This window comes from Dipodomys merriami, unplaced genomic scaffold, assembly GCF_024711535.1.
Source record: "Dipodomys merriami isolate MVZ:Mamm:240054 unplaced genomic scaffold, mDipMer1.0.p SCAF_60, whole genome shotgun sequence".
Lineage (NCBI taxonomy): Eukaryota > Metazoa > Chordata > Mammalia > Rodentia > Heteromyidae > Dipodomys > Dipodomys merriami.
In genome coordinates this window covers 7,897,018-7,915,786 of record NW_027206180.1, presented here as the reverse complement: position 1 = coordinate 7,915,786, position 18,769 = coordinate 7,897,018, and the positions used below count along the sequence as shown (strand labels likewise).

At 64.9% G+C, this 18,769-nt stretch overlaps 1 protein-coding gene and 1 long non-coding RNA gene across 3 annotated transcripts; both read left to right on the top strand.

The window, feature by feature from the left end:
- The first annotated feature begins 128 nt into the window (after window positions 1-128).
- Window positions 129-4,165, top strand: LOC138814653 (uncharacterized). Its single transcript, XR_011368043.1, has 3 exons — window positions 129-633; window positions 1,811-2,020; window positions 3,975-4,165. It is a non-coding gene; the product is annotated as an uncharacterized lncRNA (long non-coding RNA).
- Window positions 4,166-7,318: 3,153 nt separating this feature from the next.
- On the top strand, window positions 7,319-18,191 carry LOC138814651 (Na(+)/H(+) exchange regulatory cofactor NHE-RF2). 2 transcript variants are annotated; one of them, XM_070003775.1, is made up of 7 exons: window positions 7,319-7,383; window positions 11,133-11,333; window positions 15,802-15,981; window positions 16,179-16,332; window positions 16,410-16,453; window positions 16,764-16,826; window positions 17,018-18,191. In XM_070003775.1, the coding sequence occupies exons 1-7, from the start codon at window positions 7,339-7,341 to the stop codon at window positions 17,174-17,176; spliced, it is 846 nt and encodes a 281-aa protein (XP_069859876.1). In that variant the 5' UTR covers window positions 7,319-7,338; the 3' UTR covers window positions 17,177-18,191. The 2 variants fall into 2 exon arrangements, with proteins under 2 accessions (XP_069859876.1, XP_069859875.1); XM_070003774.1 differs by lacking the exon at window positions 7,319-7,383 and adding an exon at window positions 8,426-8,667.
- The last annotated feature ends 578 nt before the right edge of the window (window positions 18,192-18,769 follow it).

Sequence of the window (18,769 nt, the reverse complement as noted above, 5' to 3'; positions counted from 1 at the left end):
CCTTCCGGTGACGTCATCGCGAGGCAACCGCCCCGCCCGGCGGAAGTGCGGCCTGCGACTTCCGCTCCCGCTCGGACTCCGGCTAGAGCGGCGTCCGCGCGCCCGGCGCTCTATCCGCCGCGGGCGGCCGGGCGGGTTCCGGCCCGCCGGCCTCCCCGGCCCCGGGCTCGGGCGCCCGGAGGCTCCGCTCAGCCATGCCTAGGCTTTGAGTGCCGGCACGCGCCGGAAGGCCGTACTTGGCCCGAGCGCTGCCCTTGGTTCCTGGGCCGCGGCCTGTGTTGTCGGCCGGCGCTGGCCGCGGGGCTGCCGAGGGCCGGCGGGCGGCCTCCCCGCAGCGCCACCGCGTGCTGCCCTACCCGAGCCCGGCGCCTGGTCGGGAGCGCACGCTGCCCCTGAGCCGGGCGCCCTGTCTGCTTCCCAGCCAGGCTCAGGCGGCTCACGTCTGGAAGGGCAGTCAGGTCATCCGTCGTCGTCAGATCTCAGGGCTCTGAGAGCTGAGCATCTTGGTTGGAAGCCAGCCCGGGCAGGAAAGTCCACCAGACTCTTCAGCTAAACCACCCAAAAGCCAGAAGTGGAGCTGAGCTAGCTGAGAGGGTCAATTACACTTTGCCAGAGAACCACCCAGACACCCAGGTACAGAGAACAAAGGAAGGTTTATTGTTGGGAAAGGAGTGGACAAGACTCCTGCCCACAAGAGGAGTGAGAAGAAGCGCCAGCTATTGTCTGAGGTGACCTATATGTCCTAGGAGGTTTAGGAGGGGCTAGAGGGGACCAGGAGGCGAGATCCTGGTGTGGACTTTTAGAGCAGGAGCTTCATCATGGCGGCTAGGATTGAAGGCTGCTGTCCAAATAGATAAGAAGCTCTGCAGCTGCCCAGGCCTGAAGGTCACTCGAAGGGGCTCTTGTTGCCTTATATGGTGGTGGCTGCCCCAGACAAGTGCCATCTCTAGGTAAAGGGGAGGTTGGAGGCTGATTATTTACTGCCTTGACTACATGGGCCTAGTGTTGCCTAGGAAGGGAGCATGCCAAGCTGTGGAGATGGAAAGGAGTGTATTAAGCTATAGGACAGGCGCTCATTTGCTAGCTCCCAGGCCCCGAGTTCAAGCCCCAGGACCAGAACACACATACACAGAAGATGGCAAAATCAGTCAGGCACCAGTGGCTCTAGCCTGTAGTCGTAGGTACTCAGGAGGCTGAGATCTACGGATTGTGGTTTGAAGCCAGCCTGGGCAGGAAAGGCTTTGAGACTCTTATCTCCAATTAACCAACAGAAAGAGCTGGAAGTGGTGCTGTGGCTCAAGTAGTAGAGTGCTAGCCTTGAGCAAAAAGGAGCTCAGTGACAGCATCCAGCTCCAGAGTTCAAGCCCCAGGACTGGGGGGGAAAGGTGGCAAATGGAAAGATTTGCTTATCTGTGTTTTCCTTACTGCAGAGCACCTGTTAACTTCCAGGCTCTGCAGACTCCAGACACATTTAATGAGGGGCTGCTGCAAGGAGGAAGAGCCCCAGAAAAGAAGTCAGTGCTCTCTGATGACTAGGCCCATCTTTCACAGAACCCCTCCTCTCCTGCAGCCCTGGTCTGGGAGCAATGCAGAATCTGGTCCTCTAACCCCATCGGCACCCTCTGTCTGCCTCTGCACACCCCAGCCCAGGCATTCCGTACCATGCTCGAGACACTTCATCCTTCAAGGATATTTTTACTTCTAGCACTGTCCCTAGGCAGGATGGGGGTATCAGTTGCTTGTTTCAGTGGTGACACAAAGAAGCGATACTCTTCTTTCCTTGTGCAATCCTGCTTTTTTTTTTTTTAAGATTTATCCACTCTACATTTCTAAGTGCCGGGAGGTCCACGATACCCAGATAATCCTCCAGGGGGTGCTCTACACCCTTCCAGTTGGATCCAAGTTCCCCAGGGTCTCCCAGCCTGAGCAGGTGGTGGTGCCAGGGGACCCCAGTGGCTGGATTGTGGCCTACGTCGTGACGTGCCACCCGCCCACCTGCCACTCCAAGTGGCTCTCCAAGGTGGGCAGAGTGGGCCCCGGGGAGCGTGGCGGGGGTGGCTTGTGGCGCAGTCGCCTGGTCCCTGAGGTCCTTCAGATACTTAGCCCGTTCACAGCCCCTGTGTGGAAGTGTTCTCCCCAACAAGTAGGGTAATAGCAACAACAACGGAGCCAACATTCACTGCGGGCCAGGAATGGTGCCAAGACCTCCTGGTTGTTAATGCAACAAGATAATAAGAGGAGCACTGTCACCACCTTCAGTTTTAAAGGAGGAAACTGAGGCAAGTGAGGCGGTGACACTACTGCTTCTGCCCCTACGCGCACACACACACACACACACACACACACACACACACACACAGAGCCAAAGCTCCAGGGCTAAATGCTCCTGGTTCTGGGTAGTCTTTGTGGGAAAGGCTGCAGGTTCTAGTATGCTCCATTGCGGTTGGCACCCCCAGGGTGTTCCAGCGTGGGGAGCAGGTGGCTTCCTCTGCTTCCCCCCTCCCTCTCCTTAACCCTCAGTATTCTCTGAAGTCCAAAAGTGAAGCATTTTACAATGATCCCAAACAAGACCCCCCTATTTTCTGGGACCTTCTGGAGGAAGAGGTCGATCAGGTCTGATTATCTGCAGGCCAGATTCACCTGGGGCTGGGGTCACGAGAGACTGCATCCTCGGGTCTTGCTGGGTGGGCGTGGGCTGTTCTGGCAGGAGAGCCTTGGAGGAATGCTCTGTGGCTGCACCAGCCGTTTTGTCGGAATCCTTGAGGATGGGTGAAGGTTTGCCATGTAGAAGGGGAAGGGAAGAGCTCTGGGCACAAGCAATCATAGGCTGTTGGTTAAGACTCCACACCGTGGAAGTTGGCTGAAGAAAGTGGTCTCGGGAGAGGGTTGGTGGTCAAATAGACCGCAGTGGAGTTTGGCAGGGCTCCGTCGGGTATCTCTTGGCCATCACCAATGGCTCTGTGGGACCAAAGTTGGGGTTCCCAAGCATGCATCCTGCTGCAGTGGGGACGTGCTGGTGGGGGAGGCTTGGAGAGCCTCCGTGTGGCCCCCCCCCCCCTCCTCCTCCTCTCCTCCTCGGGGAGTGATCCACCTGCAGGCCCTCCGTGCCCACCTGGGTGCCAGAAGCTCCTCCTGGTCAGTTCCTGGGGTGGGGGAGGAGATGCAAGAAGGGAGTCTCAAGGGCGGTTCTGGCCAGGGGCCCATTCAGTGAGCCTCTTCTAGCAGCCTGGGGTGGGGGGACCCCCCTTCTCCCTCCGCCTCCCAGAGCCCCGCAGTTGCTGTGGGGGCGGACGGGGCGGGGCGACACAGCTGTTAATAGTCGGGGCTCCGGGGTCGCCTGGAGCCCCGCGCTCTTCGCCACCGCCACCGGCGCGCACGGCCCCAGCCGGCCGGTTCCAGGTCCTCTTCCCCGGGGCCGTCGGCGTGAGAGCCCTGGCGCCCAGGCCGGCAGCGCGGGGCCCCCGGCCGGGGGCTCCTGCGAGCCGGGCGCTGCTGGCCGGGCTGCTGCTGCTGCTGCTGCCGCCCGGGCCCGCCGCAGCCTGGTACAAGCACGTGGCGAGTCCCCGCTACCACACGGTGGGCCGCGCCGCCGGGCTGCTGGCCGGGCTGCGCCGGGCCCCCGCGCCGTGGCGCCGCGAGCTGCGCCCGGCCTGGGCCGGCCCGGCCCCGGGGCCCGCCGCCCGCGCCGCCCTGGCGCTGCTCCCCCCGGGGGCGCCGGGGCCCGGGCCGCTGCGGGAGGCGTGGCGCGCCGCCGCCGTCCGTGCGCCCCGGAGCCCGCGCGCCCCGCAGCGCACGCGGGAGCGGCGCGGCCCCTGCGCCCGGACCTCCGCGGGGACGGCCAGGTAAGGTGGGGAAGGAGCCCGGGATGGCGGGACGAAGGCAGGGCGCACGTCGGTGCCCCGAGGCGCCGGGGGCCAGGCCTCCCACCCCGCCCGGCCTCTTCCCAGGGTCCCGATCTGATCTGTTCTTTCCAGAGCCCTCGGAGAGGCCTTGGGCGCCCGGCCGCGGTTCCTGCGCTCGCTGCCGCCTTCGCCCATCCCCGTCCCTGAAAGCATCCCGGACCCGCGGCACCCGGGAGCCGCCGCCGCCGCCGCCGCCAGGACGCCCGGCCCCCAGCGCCCGCCCAGCCCCTTCGCCCGGTCAATAAACCCAGCCTGATTCCCTCGCCCGCGTGACCCTCTCCTCTGTGTACTTTGGGGCTGGCTTCGGGGCGCACCCACGCACTGGCAAATGTCAAGCCCCCTCCATGGCTAGTCCAGGGGCCCTCACCAGCCGCACTAGCTGCGTCACTGCACCGCCTCCCCGGGACCTGGGTCCTGCTGTCCACCGGTGCCCCCCCTTCAGGGGTGGACTCATCCTCCCCCCCATGGTAGAGACTCCCTGGGGGCCCACGCCATCTACCGAGGCAGAGAAGGGAGAGCCTGGGGAGGACGGGTGCCCGCCCACCAGGAAGCCTCCAAGGCCTGTCCTGCATTGCTGTTGTTTTTTTTCTTTTTGCCAGTCCTGGGGCTTGAACTCAGGGCCTGGGCACTGTCCCCGAGCTTCCTTTTGCTCAAGGTTAGTGCTCTACCACTCAAGCCACAGCACCACTTCTGGCTTTCTGGTGGTTTATTGGAGATAAGAGTCTCATGGACTTTCTTGCCCCGGCTGGCTTTGAACCGTGGTCCTGAGATCTCAGCCTCCTGAGTAGCTAAGATGACAGGTGTGAGCCACCAGCTCCCGGCACTTCTGGCTTTTTCTGTGTATGGTACTGAGGAATCAAACCCAGAGCTTCATGCATGTGAGTCAAGCACTCTACCACTGAGCCACCTTCCCAGCCCAGTATTTGTTTTTGAAACAGGATCTCATGATGCACCTCAGGCTAGACTCCAATTTAAGGTCCTCCCACCTCAGCCTCCCAAATGGCAGGATTCTAGATGAGTACCACCATGCTGAGCTCTAGGCATTCATCTACAGCCTGGACCTCATGCAGGGTGCCCTCAATTAGAGATACTACTGAGCATTGGACATATCCTTCCTGAAAGCCCATTCCCAATGAACTTGACCTTTTTTCTTTGTTCAGTCTTGGAGCTTGAACACAGTCTTTTTGCTCAAGGCTAGTGCTCTACCACTTTGAGCCACAGTGCCACTTCCAGTTTGGGGTGGGCTAATTGGAGACAAGAGTCTTAGAGACTTTCCAGCCTGGGCTGGTTTTGAACCAGGATCCTCAGATCTCAGCCTCCTGAGTAGTTAGGATTATAGGCTTGAGCCACCAGTGCCCAGCTAAACCTGACCTTTATACATGGATGTCCTGACCTTGCCACCCCCCAAAACACAACACCTCAAGGGCACCCCACTGTGGGTGTGACAAACTCCAGGTTCTCAGGGCAGGCCACTGGGCTGGTCCAGCCCCCGGTCTCATTGTCTGATTCCTGCCCTCCCTCCTGCTGCAGCCCGCAGGAACAGCACGGAGCCCCAGCCTGCAGATTCCCAGGCCCCAGGCTGAGTCAAATGTGTCTCTGCAGGCTGCCCTCCCTATTCCTGGGCCTCTCTTGTTTAGGCCAAGGTACACAACCTCACCACACACACACACACCCACACACACTCCCGCTTCCCTGGGTCTCAGCGGTGTTTACCCAGAGCTTGCCAGCGCCCGAAGCCTAGTGGTGTGCAAATGTTAGATCACAAGAGCTGCCTGGAAGTACTTCAGCCTGGAGAGAGGTGGGTGGCAGCTCCAAGGTGAAGGGCTGGGTCGGGGCGGAGCTTCTCCTTGTCTTCTCCCCGGCCAGCTGTGGGCCTGGGTGTCATTTCCAGCCCCAGGGAAAAGAGCGTCGGCGCAGCTCCATCCTGCAGTAAGCCCCCAAGGCCAGCCCAGGGAGGCGCGTCCCGGGGCAGCTCCGACCGTCCCCGCCAGGTGGCGCTGCACTGCAGCTGTCGCCGGCGACGGCGCCCGACCGACCACCAGCTCCGGCCGGGGGCGGGGCCTGGCGGCGGGGGCGGGGCCTGGCGGACGGGCGGGGCGAGGCCACCCCAGCCCTGGGCCGCGGGCTTCCTGCCTTTCTTTTCGGGTCCCTCCTCCCTCTCCGGTTCTGGTCTTCCTTTCTCTCCCCCACCTCTCCTGTGGCGCTGGTCCCGTCCTGTCCGCTCCGATTTCGGGCTCCAAAGAGAGCTGTGGTGTGATTGAGGGAGGAGGCCCTGAGCAAGACTCGGTGATGCTCTCTGGACCATTAGCGCCCATTAGGGAATAATCAGCGCCCGCCCAGGATGCTGGGGTTGGGCATTACCCAGGATCCACCCCCAGATCTCCTCCCAAGCTGGCTGGGGCCCGTCTCCACCTCCACGCCAGGCCCTCAGCACTTCCTCTGAGTTTCTAATCTATCTTCATTGGCTGCCTTTTTAAATTAATTAAATGTATGTGCCTGCGCACTGCTTTTTGCTGGTGACTTTGAACTGTGATCCTCCGAGTTCAGCCTCCCGAGTAGCTAGGATTTCAGAGGTGGGCCTCCCACACCCATCTTCTCTCCTCTGGTTGCCTGTATTCCCATGCTGTTACCCACAGCACTTCCTTTGTTATTCTGTTACATTCCTTGGCACCTCCTTTTCTCTTTGGGATCTCCTCTGCTCTGACTGTGTGCAGTGTCCTGTGACACTGTGGTGTCCTGGTCACTGGCTGTCACCACCTGCCCTATCCTGCACTGCCTTGACCTCCAGCCTGGCTTCACCTAAGCCAATCTTTACTCACAGGCCAGACGGTGCCATTGGGTCCTGGGCTGCAGAAGACCAGTGAAGGCACATGGCTGAGTGGGAACCTGAGGGGGAAACTGAGGTCTCCGAGCCTCCTGTCGTTGAGGCCCTGGGCTCCATTTGTTTCCTACTCTCTCGCCTGGAGATTTTCCATTCTAACTCTCCAGAGTGGCCACAATGCAGCAACCAGCAGGTCTGAGATGGTCCTAGTTGCTGGAGAATGACCCCCCCCCCCACCAAAGCTGGACAGGTTCACCAGTGCTTCTGCATAATCTCCATAGGCTGGGCTCAGGGAAACCAGAAATGGGCCAGATAGGCAACCTCTAGCCAGGCAGACAGACAGATGGAGAAGGCCAGGAGCCTAGGCAGCATCAGTCAGGAGTTGTGAAGATATGGAGCAGCCATTCAGCCACAGCCTACCTAAGTGGCTTTTAGGGGTAGTGGATGGGGTGTGGGCACCCAAGGGACCACGGCCCAGGATGCTGCCCAGAGGCGGGCTCTGGGCATGGGTGGGGAGACCATGCCAAGGACACTGGAGAGGAGTGGAGGAGAGGAGAGGAGAGGAGAGGAGAGGAGAGGAGCGAGGACAGAGGGAAGCCTGATTCTCCTGTCCACATGGGAAGCTGTCTAGGCTGGCTATGCCTGGCCTCAGGGAGTCCGGTATGTAAGCCTCTGAATGCTGGGGGGCTAGGAGGAGAGTCGGATGTGGCTGGGAGAGCTCGGGCCCACCCGCAAGGAATGTGGTCTCACAACCCTGGCGGTGGAGAGCCTTACGTGGGTCTCTTCCCTCTCCACACCTCCGTGCCCTCAGCCGTCTGTCTGTCGGAGGGGTTATTCAGGTGCCTACACCCAGAGGGACAGGAAGTGTGTGATTCTTTTCACTGGCTGTTCAGGGTGAAGCCTGGCAGTCACGCTGGAGGCGGGAGCAGTGGAGGGCTGGTGACTGACTGGGGAGGGGGGACCTGCAGCGGCCTGTTTAACGTAGGGCAGCTGACCACTGCCCAGAGTCCAGGGACCAAAGTCCTCGGCCCATTTGAAGGCCGCTCAGACCCCCGGCCAGCCTGGCACACTCGCGTGCCCACGGTCAGGGGGTGCTGGGGGCAGGATGGTTAATGCTGTGTAGGGCAGTGACCACACAAACCTCCCGGGAGGGGCGGGGCGCCGCGGTGATGGTGCGTGTGAATGTGTGTGTATATATGTGTGTGTGTGTGCGTGCGTGCACACGCGGGCTGCGTCCCCTCCCCCAGGTCCCGAGCTCAGCTCTGGCTGCAGGAAGGAGTCCGAGTGGGCGGGGGGGACAGGGGAGGGGGGCGCGCGGGCCCGGCGGGGGGAGGGGGGGAGGAAAGGCCCGGACCCCGCGTCCAGGCCGGGCCCCGCAGGTGTCCAATACGTGTTCCTGGACAGAAGGGGGCGGGGCCTGGAGGGGGATCGAGGGGGGATCCGGGAGGGGAGGGCGGGGTCCCCGGCCTGCGGGCCCCGCCGCGCACCGCCCCCCCTCCCCGCGGGTTGGCGGGCGGCCGGGGCGGGGGCCGGGCCGCGGGGCTCGGCGGGGGCGGGAAGGGGCGGGCGCGGGGGCGGCGCCGCAGCCCGAGCGAGGCCCGAGCCCGAGCCGGAGGCGCCGGGAGCGGAGCGCGAGCCCCGGAGGCCGCTGCCGGGTCCGCCCGCGCCGTCCCCGCCGCCCGCCGCCCCGAGAGCGCCGCGGGCCGGGGGCCTCCGGCCGCCGCGGGCGCCATGGCCGCGCCGGAGCCGCTGCGGCCGCGCCTGTGCCGCCTGGTGCGCGGCGAGCAGGGCTACGGCTTCCACCTGCACGGCGAGAAGGGCCGCCGCGGGCAGTTCATCCGGCGCGTGGAGCCCGGCTCCCCCGCCGAGGCGGCCGCGCTGCGCGCCGGGGACCGCCTGGTCGAGGTCAACGGCGTCAACGTGGAGGGCGAGACGCACCACCAGGTGGGAGCCCGCGCGAGCCCGGCCCGCGCGACCCGGAGCCCCGCGCGGTCCCCGGACCCCCTCGCGATCCCCGGACCCCCGCGCGATCCCCGGGCCCCCGCGCGACCCCCGGACCCCCTCGCGATCCCCGGACCCCCTCGCGATCCCCGTCCCCCGCGCGATCCCCGGACCCCCTCGCGATCCCCGGACCCCCGCGCGATCCCCGGACCCCCTCGAGATCCCCGGGACCCCTCGAGATCCCCGGGCCCCCTCGAGATCCTCTGACCCCCTCGAGATCCCCGGGCCCCCTCGAGATCCCCGGACCCCCTCGAGATCCCCGGGCTCCCTCGAGATCCCCGGGCCCCCGCGCGATCCAGGACCCCCCCTCGAGATCCCCGGACCCCCTTCGAGATCCCCGGACCCCCGCGCGAGTCCAGGACACCCCCCCCTGCTCGAGTCCAGGACTCCCCTCGAGATCCCCGGCCCCCCTCGAGATCCCCGGCCCCCCTCGAGATCCCCGGCCCCCCTCGAGATCCCCGGGCCCCCGCGCGACCCCTGGCGGCCGGGTCCCCCCACCCCCATCCTGCCGCGGTCCGGTCGTGCGCAGGCTCCAGCACCGAGGCTCCCCGGGAAGCTCCGTCCTGACCGGAGGTGGAGGGGAAGGGGAAGGGGACGCGGGGTTCCCCGCCCGTAGGGGCCGCACTGCGGCTGCTCGGGCCACCCGGCCAGGCTCTGGCTGGTTTGGCCTTCGCAAACCGCCACCAGCGCCGCCGGGGTCAGTCGCTGGCGGCCCTGCGAGTGTGTGGGCCTGGGGGAGATCACAGGGACCTCGAGGAGGAGCTGGGGCTCCGCCAGACCTGGGCAGACCTGTGTGCGTCTGCAGACACGCATTGGTCCCCGTGTCCTGACGTGTGCGGGCTGGACATGTGTGTGCCCTGTGCACATGAGGCATGTGTACACACAAGTGTCACGGGCGGTGTACCAGGGTGCCTCCCTCCAGGTCTGCTGGGTGCCATGGAACTGGCCCCAGGGGCAGCACGTCCCCGGACTCCCGTGGTCCCTTAAGTGCCACCACCCGATGTCCTCAGCTGGCAAAAGGCCTTCCCGCCTCCCCTCTGCAGCTTCTGCGAGGTTGGATGTCTGGCTGACCCCTCTCAGACCCTCCCTGGAGTCCAGCCTCCCTCCATCCCTTCCCTCTGGGTCTCCTGGGTCCCTCACAGCAACAGCAAGTCGGTGACCTGTCTGTGTTCACACCGCTGGAGTCTGGAGATAACAGATGGGTACTTGGCTGGGCTGGCCACCAACTCCTATCTCCCCCCCAGGGCCCTGTCTGTTCAACCGCCTGCTGTCCCGTCTCCCGCCTGGAGTTTCCCCTGTTTCTGGTTATTTGTTCAAGAAGGGTGGGAGCTGGGCCGGAGGTTTGGCCCAACCAACGGGGAGGGCCTGATAGGGGTGGCATGTCCTGCCTCTAACACCCTGCCCAGGCCCAAGGGCACCTGTTTGTCTCAGGCCTGAGGGGTGCTGGTCTCTAAGGACTCCATACACAGAATCATAGGGGACCTTTTCCATTGTCCAGGAGGGCAGGACGTGTGACTTCTGGTCCCTCCCCCCAAGTTACAGATGAGGAAATTGAGTCTCAGAGATTGTGGAGGGACTGGCTCAGTGGGGTGCTGGGTTCCCCTGTTCTGCGGGGCTGCAGGGAGAGAGGAGGGACAGGTCAGGCTTTCCCATGTGTTGACGTTGGCTGAATGGAGTGATGGTACGTGCCCCCCCCCGGCCGAGGGGACAGAGTGGGGTGGTTGTCTCTCCTCCCCTCAGGTGCACCCGACGCGCCCATGTGCCCTCTGTGCCCCATCTCACACACACACACACACACACACACACACACACAGCCGTAAAGCTGTGCTGTCCCGGGGTGCTCCCCCCCCCCCCGTCCTGGCCTGCTACTTCCGGATGTGTGGGAGCTGCAGCCACACACATCCAGGGTTCCTCTCTTTGCAGGCTCAGCAGGCTGGGGTCGAGCTCCAGGTCTGTCTCTGCAGCCATCTAGGAAAGACAGGCTTTTAAACAGATTCGTGTCCAGGAACACCTGTGTACACACATGTGCGCATGCACGCATGCATGCAGACGCGGGCCGGCACCCGCTCAGGTTTTTCTCATATCGGGACAGATGGCATCTGTGTCCTGCAGCAGCTCCTGGCCTGCCTGGACAAGGCCCTAAGTCAAGGGCCAGGCCCTTAAGAGGACACCCCCTCCAATCCTGGCAGCCTGGGCCTTCGTGTCAAGAGCCCAGGGAGAAGAGGGAGGGAAGGAGGGAGCTGCTGGCCCCTGGAGGTGGAGGGTGGAGCCTGCAGGCCTCTGGTGCAGCCACCCACCGCTGGCAGACCGGCCGCCTGTCTGCTGGGGCCAGCCCGGAGTGGTGGCACTGCCCATGTGCTGCCCAGGGTGTTGGCCGCCGACCCACCCCTGCTCCCGCCCCCGCCCAGGTGGTGCAGAGGATCAAGGCTGTGGAGGGGCAGACGCGGCTGCTGGTGGTGGACAAGGAGACGGATGAGGAGCTCCGCCGGCGGCAGCTGACCTGCACCGAGGAGATGGCTCACGGAGGGCTTCCGCCGGCCAGCGAACCCTGGGAACTGAAGTCCGACTGGGCACGTGTGGGCAGCCTCAGTTCTGACACTGGCCAGAAGGTACGGCAGGCTCTGACTCCCGGCCACCTTGGCTTTCTCCAGGACCGCCATCTCGGCCTTTAAATAACAGCCTTTGCCGCTGGCCGCCTCCCCAAGCCTGCATTCCTTCTTCCTTTCGGGGTCCTTTCCCTCCTGCAGTGACCGCCCTATAGGTCTCTTGGGACCACTCTCTCTGCCTGCAATCAGCCTGCTCTCTGCGCCCGGTGGCTGAGGAATCCTGGGACATTTGAGGACGGTGTCCAGCCCTGTCCTCGTCTCTATGTGCTGTGAGGGCCTGGCGCAGGGCAGCTGGCCGCCTCTGTGGGTGTTGTGGCTGGACCGGGGCGGGGGGGGGCTGGTGTCCAGGGGAGCTGCCATCAGCCCCCAGCAGCCCAGGTGCCGAGCTGGGTCGTTGTAGAGCGGGCTCACCTTCACCCCAAACGTGGACACCCAGTGGCAACCCCTCCCCCTCCCAGACCGGACCCAGAAAGAACAGGGAAAGGCCTGCTCTCCGTCCTTCCCGTGGCCAGCCTGGCCTTACCTGGAAGTCAGGAGGAAGGACCCAGACTGTGTGCGTGGCCTCTTGGAGGCTCTGGTATTATTATCTCTTGTACCTTCCACGCTGCGTGTGTGTGTGTGTGTGTGTGTGTGTGTGTGTGTGTGTGTGTGTGTGTTGGGGGGGAGTTTGAACTCAAAGCCTTGTGGCTTGTGGCTTGTGCTTGCTAGCTAGACTAGTGCTCTGAGTCTTTGTTTTTTTCTCCCTTCTTTTCTTTTCTTTTTTTCAACAAATCCTTTGAAGGGATTTAAGCACCGGAGGTTTCCAGGCACCCCTTGGCGAGCCGTGGCTGAGGGCTGGTAGACTGTCAGGTGTGAATGAAGTCGTGGGTCTGCAGGGCCCCCGGCCTCTGCCCTCTCCCCATGGGTGCTGGCTGGGCTGTGAGCCGGGCCAGGCAGGCCTGTTGTGGTGTGGGGAGAGACTCCTTCACAGCAGGACCCGTGGCTGAGGGCTGCCGTGGGCCGGGCTGTGAGGTGCTTTTGCTTCTGGGGGAGTCCAGGGCAGGTGTGGAGGCTGGGCAGCTGGGCTTTGCTCCGTGGCTGCTGACCGGCCAGGATGGGACCCCACGTGGGTGGCCAGCTGACACGGGGGAACCTGGCCGCTCCAGGCCCCGCGTGCCCTGGCCGAGGATGGGAGCCGGCTTCTTTCCCAGCACCCCGCCCTCCCCGACGGGAGGAAGCCCCCCTCCCCCCCAGACGTTTGTCCATTCATTTAGACACAAACAGCTGAGTTCACCTTCCTGTGGAAAACTCTGCCCTGGACCCTTATCTGGAGGTGGGGGTGGGGGGGCCTGGGCCTCGGGTGGGGCCTTCCCCCTGGGCTATTTCAGGCTGCAGGAAGGCCTAGGAGGGGGCTGCCTCCGGGCGTATTTTTAGAGAAACAAAAGGGGTATGGTGGGCAGCCCAGGGGTCAGGCGTGCCCCTGGAAGGGAGAGGAACAGCCTCTTCTGATCTCTGAAAACCAGGCTCAGAGGCTTCCCCGCGGGGGCCGGGGCGGGCTGTGCTCTAACGCGGGTGTGTTGCTGTGCTTTGTTGTGGGGTTGGGGTCTCACCTGGTGCCCCTTAGTGCTGCGCTTGCCCTGCCTGGGCCTCTGTGTCCCCTGTCCTGGCCGGGACAGGGGGGTGGAGCCCCTGAGGATGCCCATGTGCGGTGGGGAGCCGTGGAGGCTTTGGTGGCTCAGCCGGGGCCGCCTGGGGCCCGGGGTGGCTGCAGCTGTGGGGGGGTGGCAGGGACACCCCCGCGGTGCTGGCCGCGCCAGGGCCGGCGGTAGCGGTGCCATAGCTGGCCTTCTGCCTCCTCTCTCCCTCGGGGTCCCCACTCCGGGCCGGGGGGGTGCACTGAGTGAGGAGAGAGGCTTGGGGGAGGGGGATGGCTCCCTCCCTCCTCTTCTGAGCTGGGTCCCCTCCCTGGCCGGTCTCCCCATCCGTCTGTCCAGCCGTGGGTCCCGAGCAGGGCAGGGCCTCCCAGAAACTTCCTTCCTTCCTTTCTTGGGACGGAAATGTAGCTGGGGGGGGTGTGCCTCAGCCAGGGAGGGGGGTCAGTCACCACCCTGCTCCCCAAAGTGACTCAGCCCCCCTCTGTCCCCACCCACCCATCCCCAGGGAACTGGGGTCACTGCGGGAGATAGATAAGTGGGTGTCTGTATGTGCCGGCCGGAGAGCTTGAGCCACCGGCACAGGACCACCGCCGCCCGCCCCGCAGGGCCTCTGTCCTCCCCGCATGGCCCGCTCTGGGAGTGTCCTGCCGCCCGCCCCAGCCCTAGGAGCCACAACCCAGCGGCAGCAGCCCCCGGGGCTGGCACAGGTCAGGCGAGGGCCGAGCTGGAGCTGGCTGTGAGCACCGCAGCCTTCGGCTCCGGCTCCAGGGAGGGAGCGCAGATTCAGGGACCGCCAGCAACAATGGGGGCCTTTCTCTGCCAGGCCTAGTGAGTCACCCGGGTGGGGGGCATAGCCCGGCTCCCGGGGCACCTCCATGCCAGCCTCTTTGTCTGCTGACGGGCTTGGCGGGGGAGCTAGGGCTTGCCCGGCGTGTTGACCGTGGGGCTGGGAGCCCGTGGGAGCCGCCTGCCTGCGGGAGGCGCAGGAAGTGCGCTGAGCCAGCCCTGGGAGGAGGAATGTTAGCAATGCGCCCCTCCTGCTGCTGGGGGGGGCACCTCTCCTTCCCTGCCTTCAACACCCCACAGCTTGGCCAATGGGGCTCCCGTGTTGGGGTCCCAGAGCATCTATCCGCAGCCGCAGGACCCTACCCTGTGTGTAAACAGAGGGGTTGAGAGTTGGTGTGTGGTGCTGGGTGTGAGCTGAGTGTGCTGGGGCAGGGGACAGCCAGCGTGACACCCCTGAACCCCCAGAACACGGATGTGGCCTCCGCCTGGCCTTGTGACTCTGTGACCCCGGATACCCCGCCAAATCCTGCTTCCCGTTTGGAGCCTTGAGAAACCCCGTCCTACAGACAGTTACAGGGGCCATGGGAAGAGGCCACAGGCGGGGCAGGGGGGGGGTGGCACCGTGGAACTGGGTGTGTGTCTGTCTCCAGGACCATGCCCTGTGGCCCTGCTCCGGTGCTGTGTCCACAAGCCTCGCGGGCCCATGCCACACCGCCAGGCCTCTGGGAGCTGGCTCTGGTTTCTGTCTCTGCTTCTGCTCTTCCTTCCCTTCCCTTCCCTCCCTCCTCGTGGGTGGGTTGGGGAGGGCTGCCTTGACCTGCACCCTGACTGTGTCCCTCCCTGACACTTCTGTGGGGGGACGGCCAGACCTGTCCCAAGGCCCTAGGGCTGGCTGGGAAGCGTCACCAGAGCTGGGCTCTGGAGAGTCCTGGATTTGGCTCCCTTGGCAGCCCCCGATGAGCCCCCAGGGGCTCAGGGGCAGCGCCAGTCCCCAAACTTCCTGGGACGGTGGGGCAGATGGTGGCCATACTGCGAAGGGGGTGAGAGGGCCAGCAGGAGGAGGGTCTCACCAGACTCTGGGGTGCGGGAAGGGCTTCCTGACGCAAGGCTGAGAGGGCCGGAGTCCCGCACATGCTCCCCGGCCGGCACGGAGGTCCACAGGGTGCTTCAGGAGACCGAGGGCCCAGCGCCCCTGTGAGCCCGGCCAGTGCGCTCTCACCTGCGCACACCCCCAGAAACCTGAGCCCCGCCGCCCTGTGTAACTGAGCACCAGCAGCCTCTGGCCATTCAACAGCACGGCCACTGCCCTGGCCCCCTGGCCGGGTGGGGGTCAGCACCAAGCCCAGCCTCTGCCTGCACAGCCCCCTCTCCCCTGGCTTGCAAATCCCCCTGCAGGATGCCAGAGGTAAAGTGAGGCAGGGCTGGGGGGGGGGGGTGAGTTCCATGGGGCTCCGGGAGTCCTTCCGCGTGGGGATCTTGCCTTCCAGTCCTTTGTGGGCCCCAGCGGGGTGGGGGCGTCTCCCGTGTGTGTGTGTGTGTGTGTGTGTGTGTGTGTGTGTGTGTGTGTGTGTGTGTGTGTGTGTGTGTGTGTGTGTGTGTGTGTGTGTGTGTGCTGGAATGTGAAAGCAAACACAGCCGGCACCGCGCAGCCCTGCCGCCCAACTGCCTCTCTGAGGCCTGGGGAGAAAGCAAAGCTACCCCGGCCACAGGCGGGGAGGGAATGGGAGGCATGCGCACCCCTTCCCTCCCTGCGTGTGGCCCCAGCCTCCCTGGATCCTGTGATGGGTGTGTGTGTGTAACTCATCCTGCCTGGCCTTCTCTACCTCCTGAACCTGCACCCCCCCAAGGCACGGGGGCCATCCGACGTTCTGTGTTTGGAAACAGGCTCTGCCCCGAACTCCACAGCTAGAGCCGGGCCCCAGGCGGCTTCACGGAGCCCGTGGGGTGTGGGGTGGAGTCTGTAGCTGTCTGGGGCTGGGCGGTGAGCAGGGTGGGGAGGAGTGGCCGCCGAGGCTGGAGGCCAGCCAGATGCCCCTCTCCTGTGCCCACAGGGTGTCAATGGGCCCCCAAGGGAGCTGCGCCCGCGGCTCTGCCATATGCGCAAGGGACCCCAGGGCTACGGCTTCAACCTGCACAGCGACAAGTCCCGGCCGGGCCAGTACATCCGCTCTGTGGACCCGGACTCCCCTGCCTCCCACTCTGGCCTCCGGGCCCAGGACCGGCTCATCGAGGTACTGCGCCCCCACCTGCGCGTCTGTGTCCGGGGCCCTGGCCCCCCCCAGGGGAAGGGAGCCCCGGGGAACCTGAGCTGGCCTCGGCTGGCTTCCTCAGCTGGTGTGGCTCTGATGAATATTTGATGGCACACCCGGCTGGGTGGCGCGGGGCGCCTGCCCCTGGCCGGGCTGACCCCGTGTGTGGCGGGCGGCAGGTGAATGGACGGAACGTGGAGGACCTGCGCCACGCCCAAGTTGTGGCCAGCATCAAGGCGCGGGAGGACGAGGCCCGGCTGCTGGTGGTGGACCCCGAGACGGACGAGTACTTCAAGCGGCTGCGGGTCACCCCTACCGAGCAGCACGTGGAAGGTGGGCTGCCACCCCACGGGGGGCGGGGTGGGGGGCCGTGGGAAAGCGGGGTGGCCACCGACACACTGTTCCCGCAGGTCCACTGCCATCGCCAGTCACCAACGGGACCGGCTCCGCCCAGGTGAGAAGCACCCGCAGGTGGACCGTCTCCCCCTGCCCCGTCCCCAGCACTGCACGGGGGCCGCGTCTCCTTCAGCCCCCAGGTCCAGGTCCCTGGGAGCTGGCGCTGGCCCACCCCGGGTGACGCCCCCGCCGCTGCCCCGCGCCCGCAGGCGCAGCCGCTTGCCTGGTCAGGGCTGGTGCCACGTCCTGCCCTGCCGGCTGTGTGGTGCTCACTGCCGCGGGGGTGTGTGTGTGTCTCTGTGGAGGTGTGTTGGTGAAGACCGGGGGTTGGTGGGTGCCCAGGCCACAACGTGCCCTTGGTTTCCTAGCTCAATGGTGGTTCGGTGTGCTCGTCCCGCAGCGACCTGCCCGGCTCTGACAAGGACACTGAGGTAACACCTCTGCAGGTAACGCCTGCACCAGGGGAGCAGGGCCGGGTCCTGCGGAGCAGTCCAGGGGACCCCACCTCCCCCCCCCCAGCCCTGCAGGCAGGTGGCCTTGGGTATGAGCTCCTTGGGAGACTCTGGTCTGGGGCATGAGTCTAGAACTCACATCTGCCCCCTGTCCCCCCCATCCCTCCCAGGATGGCAGTGCCTGGAAGAGAGACCCCTTCCAGGAGAGCGGCCTCCACCTCAGCCCCACGGCAGCTGAAGCCAAGGAGAAGGCCCGAGCCACGCGGGTCAACAAGCGGGCACCGCAGATGGACTGGAACCGGAAGCGGGAGATCTTCAGCAACTTCTGAGCCCCTCCCCGCTGTCCGGGCCCCTGGACCTCCTCCTGTGCCGACCTCGGGACCGAACCAAGCCCCTCTGGCCTCACTGGACGAGAGGGCGGTCTCCACGCCACCCAGAAAACTACCCATGCCCCAGGGAGCCCCCAGTCCTGCCTCCCATCCACTGGGTGCTGGGGCTGCTGCAGCAGGTGGAAGGGGAGAGAGAGGCAGAGACATGAGAGACACAGAGATCGAGAGAGACAGGAAGAGAGATACCAGGAGAATGAGAAAGACAGAGACAGAGAGAGGGGGACGGCGTGGGACTGCTGGCCAGCGTCTTTGCTGCTCTACCCTGGGTCTGCTGACTAAAAGGAATGAGTTTCTGCCTTTTTTTTTTTTTTTTTTTCCAAAAAGATCTCCAGCTCCCCACATGTTTCCACTTAATACGAGAGCCCCCCTCCCCCCCACCAGGACATGCTCTCCAAATAACCGCAATAAAACAAACCTTTCACGGCAAACCATTTCCTCCACGACCCCTTGGCCGCGCCATCCTGAGTGGAGCCCCAGGGGCCCCAGGCCAGGCCCACATGGGACTCTGGGTAAGGCTGGAGAAGCCAGGCGTTGCTGTGAGAGCCATCCTCCACCCTCCCCGTGACCGCCCTGGTGTGTGGGTGTGGGGTTCCTAGGCCAGCCCCCCCCCCCCCCCGCTTCTCTGTGCTGCTCCCACCTTGCGGGTGGGCTGGAGTGAAGGGCCTGGGCTTGATGACAAAGGCCCCACCCCCCAAGGGGATGGCCTCCGGACAGGCCCCCCGGTCCTGCACCTCTGCTCCAGGCCTGGGGATCACGGAGCTGCTCCCTGGAAGACCCCTGGGCTTCAGAAACCAGCCCCTGCCTTGCGCCTGCCTGGCGCCCATCCCCAGACACCCCGTCAACTCTGCCCTTTCCTCAGCACCCTGAACCGCTGGACCCGATCGACCAGCACTGCTGTCTGCCTTGTAAGCCATAGCGCATGCGCGCCCTCCGAATAAACGGGCCTTGCCTCTGACCCCGTGTCTGTCTGTCCTGAGTCTCTGGTCGAGAGAGGGCTGGAGGTGGGGACCCTGGGGGGGTGAGGCCCGCTCTAAGGGAGCCACAGTGGCCTGCAGACCGGGCGGCTTCTCGACTGGGCCTCAGGACCTGTCCTGTGCCATAGTCGATCACATTCTGGGGGCCCTGCCCCTTTCCACACGGCGGGCCCCCGCCTCCTGCCCTCCGGCCGGGGCTGGCCTCACCGCGTCCTTGCCCCTCTGGCCAGTGGGTCTCAGGCCAAGCCCATGCGCTGTCCGTCAGAGCCCGGGCCTCCCTCTCTCCCTTTCTGAGGATGTGTGTGTGTGATGTAGGGGGTGTGGGGGGAGGCTGGGGGTGGGGGGAATGGGCTCTTGCACAAGCTCAGGAGCTGGTGGGGGCTCTGGGTGGAGAACCTGCCGGGCCTGTAGACTGCGAGGCCAGGGGCTGCAGCTGGCTGCCCATTTCCGCCTCCTGATTCTTGGTGCCCCACGCTGTCCCCCCTCCGTCCCTCCCTAAGTACACAATGTGGGTTGTGTCACGTTGCCCCCCCCAGGTGGCCCTGCTCCAAACACGCGA

Coding starts and splice junctions, on each gene's coding strand:
- LOC138814651 (XM_070003774.1), top strand. CDS start 8,455: ATGGCCGCGCCGGAGCCGCTGCGGCCGCGCCTGTGCCGCCTGGTGCGC. Junction 16,454..16,763: donor ACGGGACCGGCTCCGCCCAG/GTGAGAAGCACC, acceptor TTGGTTTCCTAG/CTCAATGGTGGTTCGGTGTG. Junction 16,827..17,017: donor GCTCTGACAAGGACACTGAG/GTAACACCTCTG, acceptor CATCCCTCCCAG/GATGGCAGTGCCTGGAAGAG.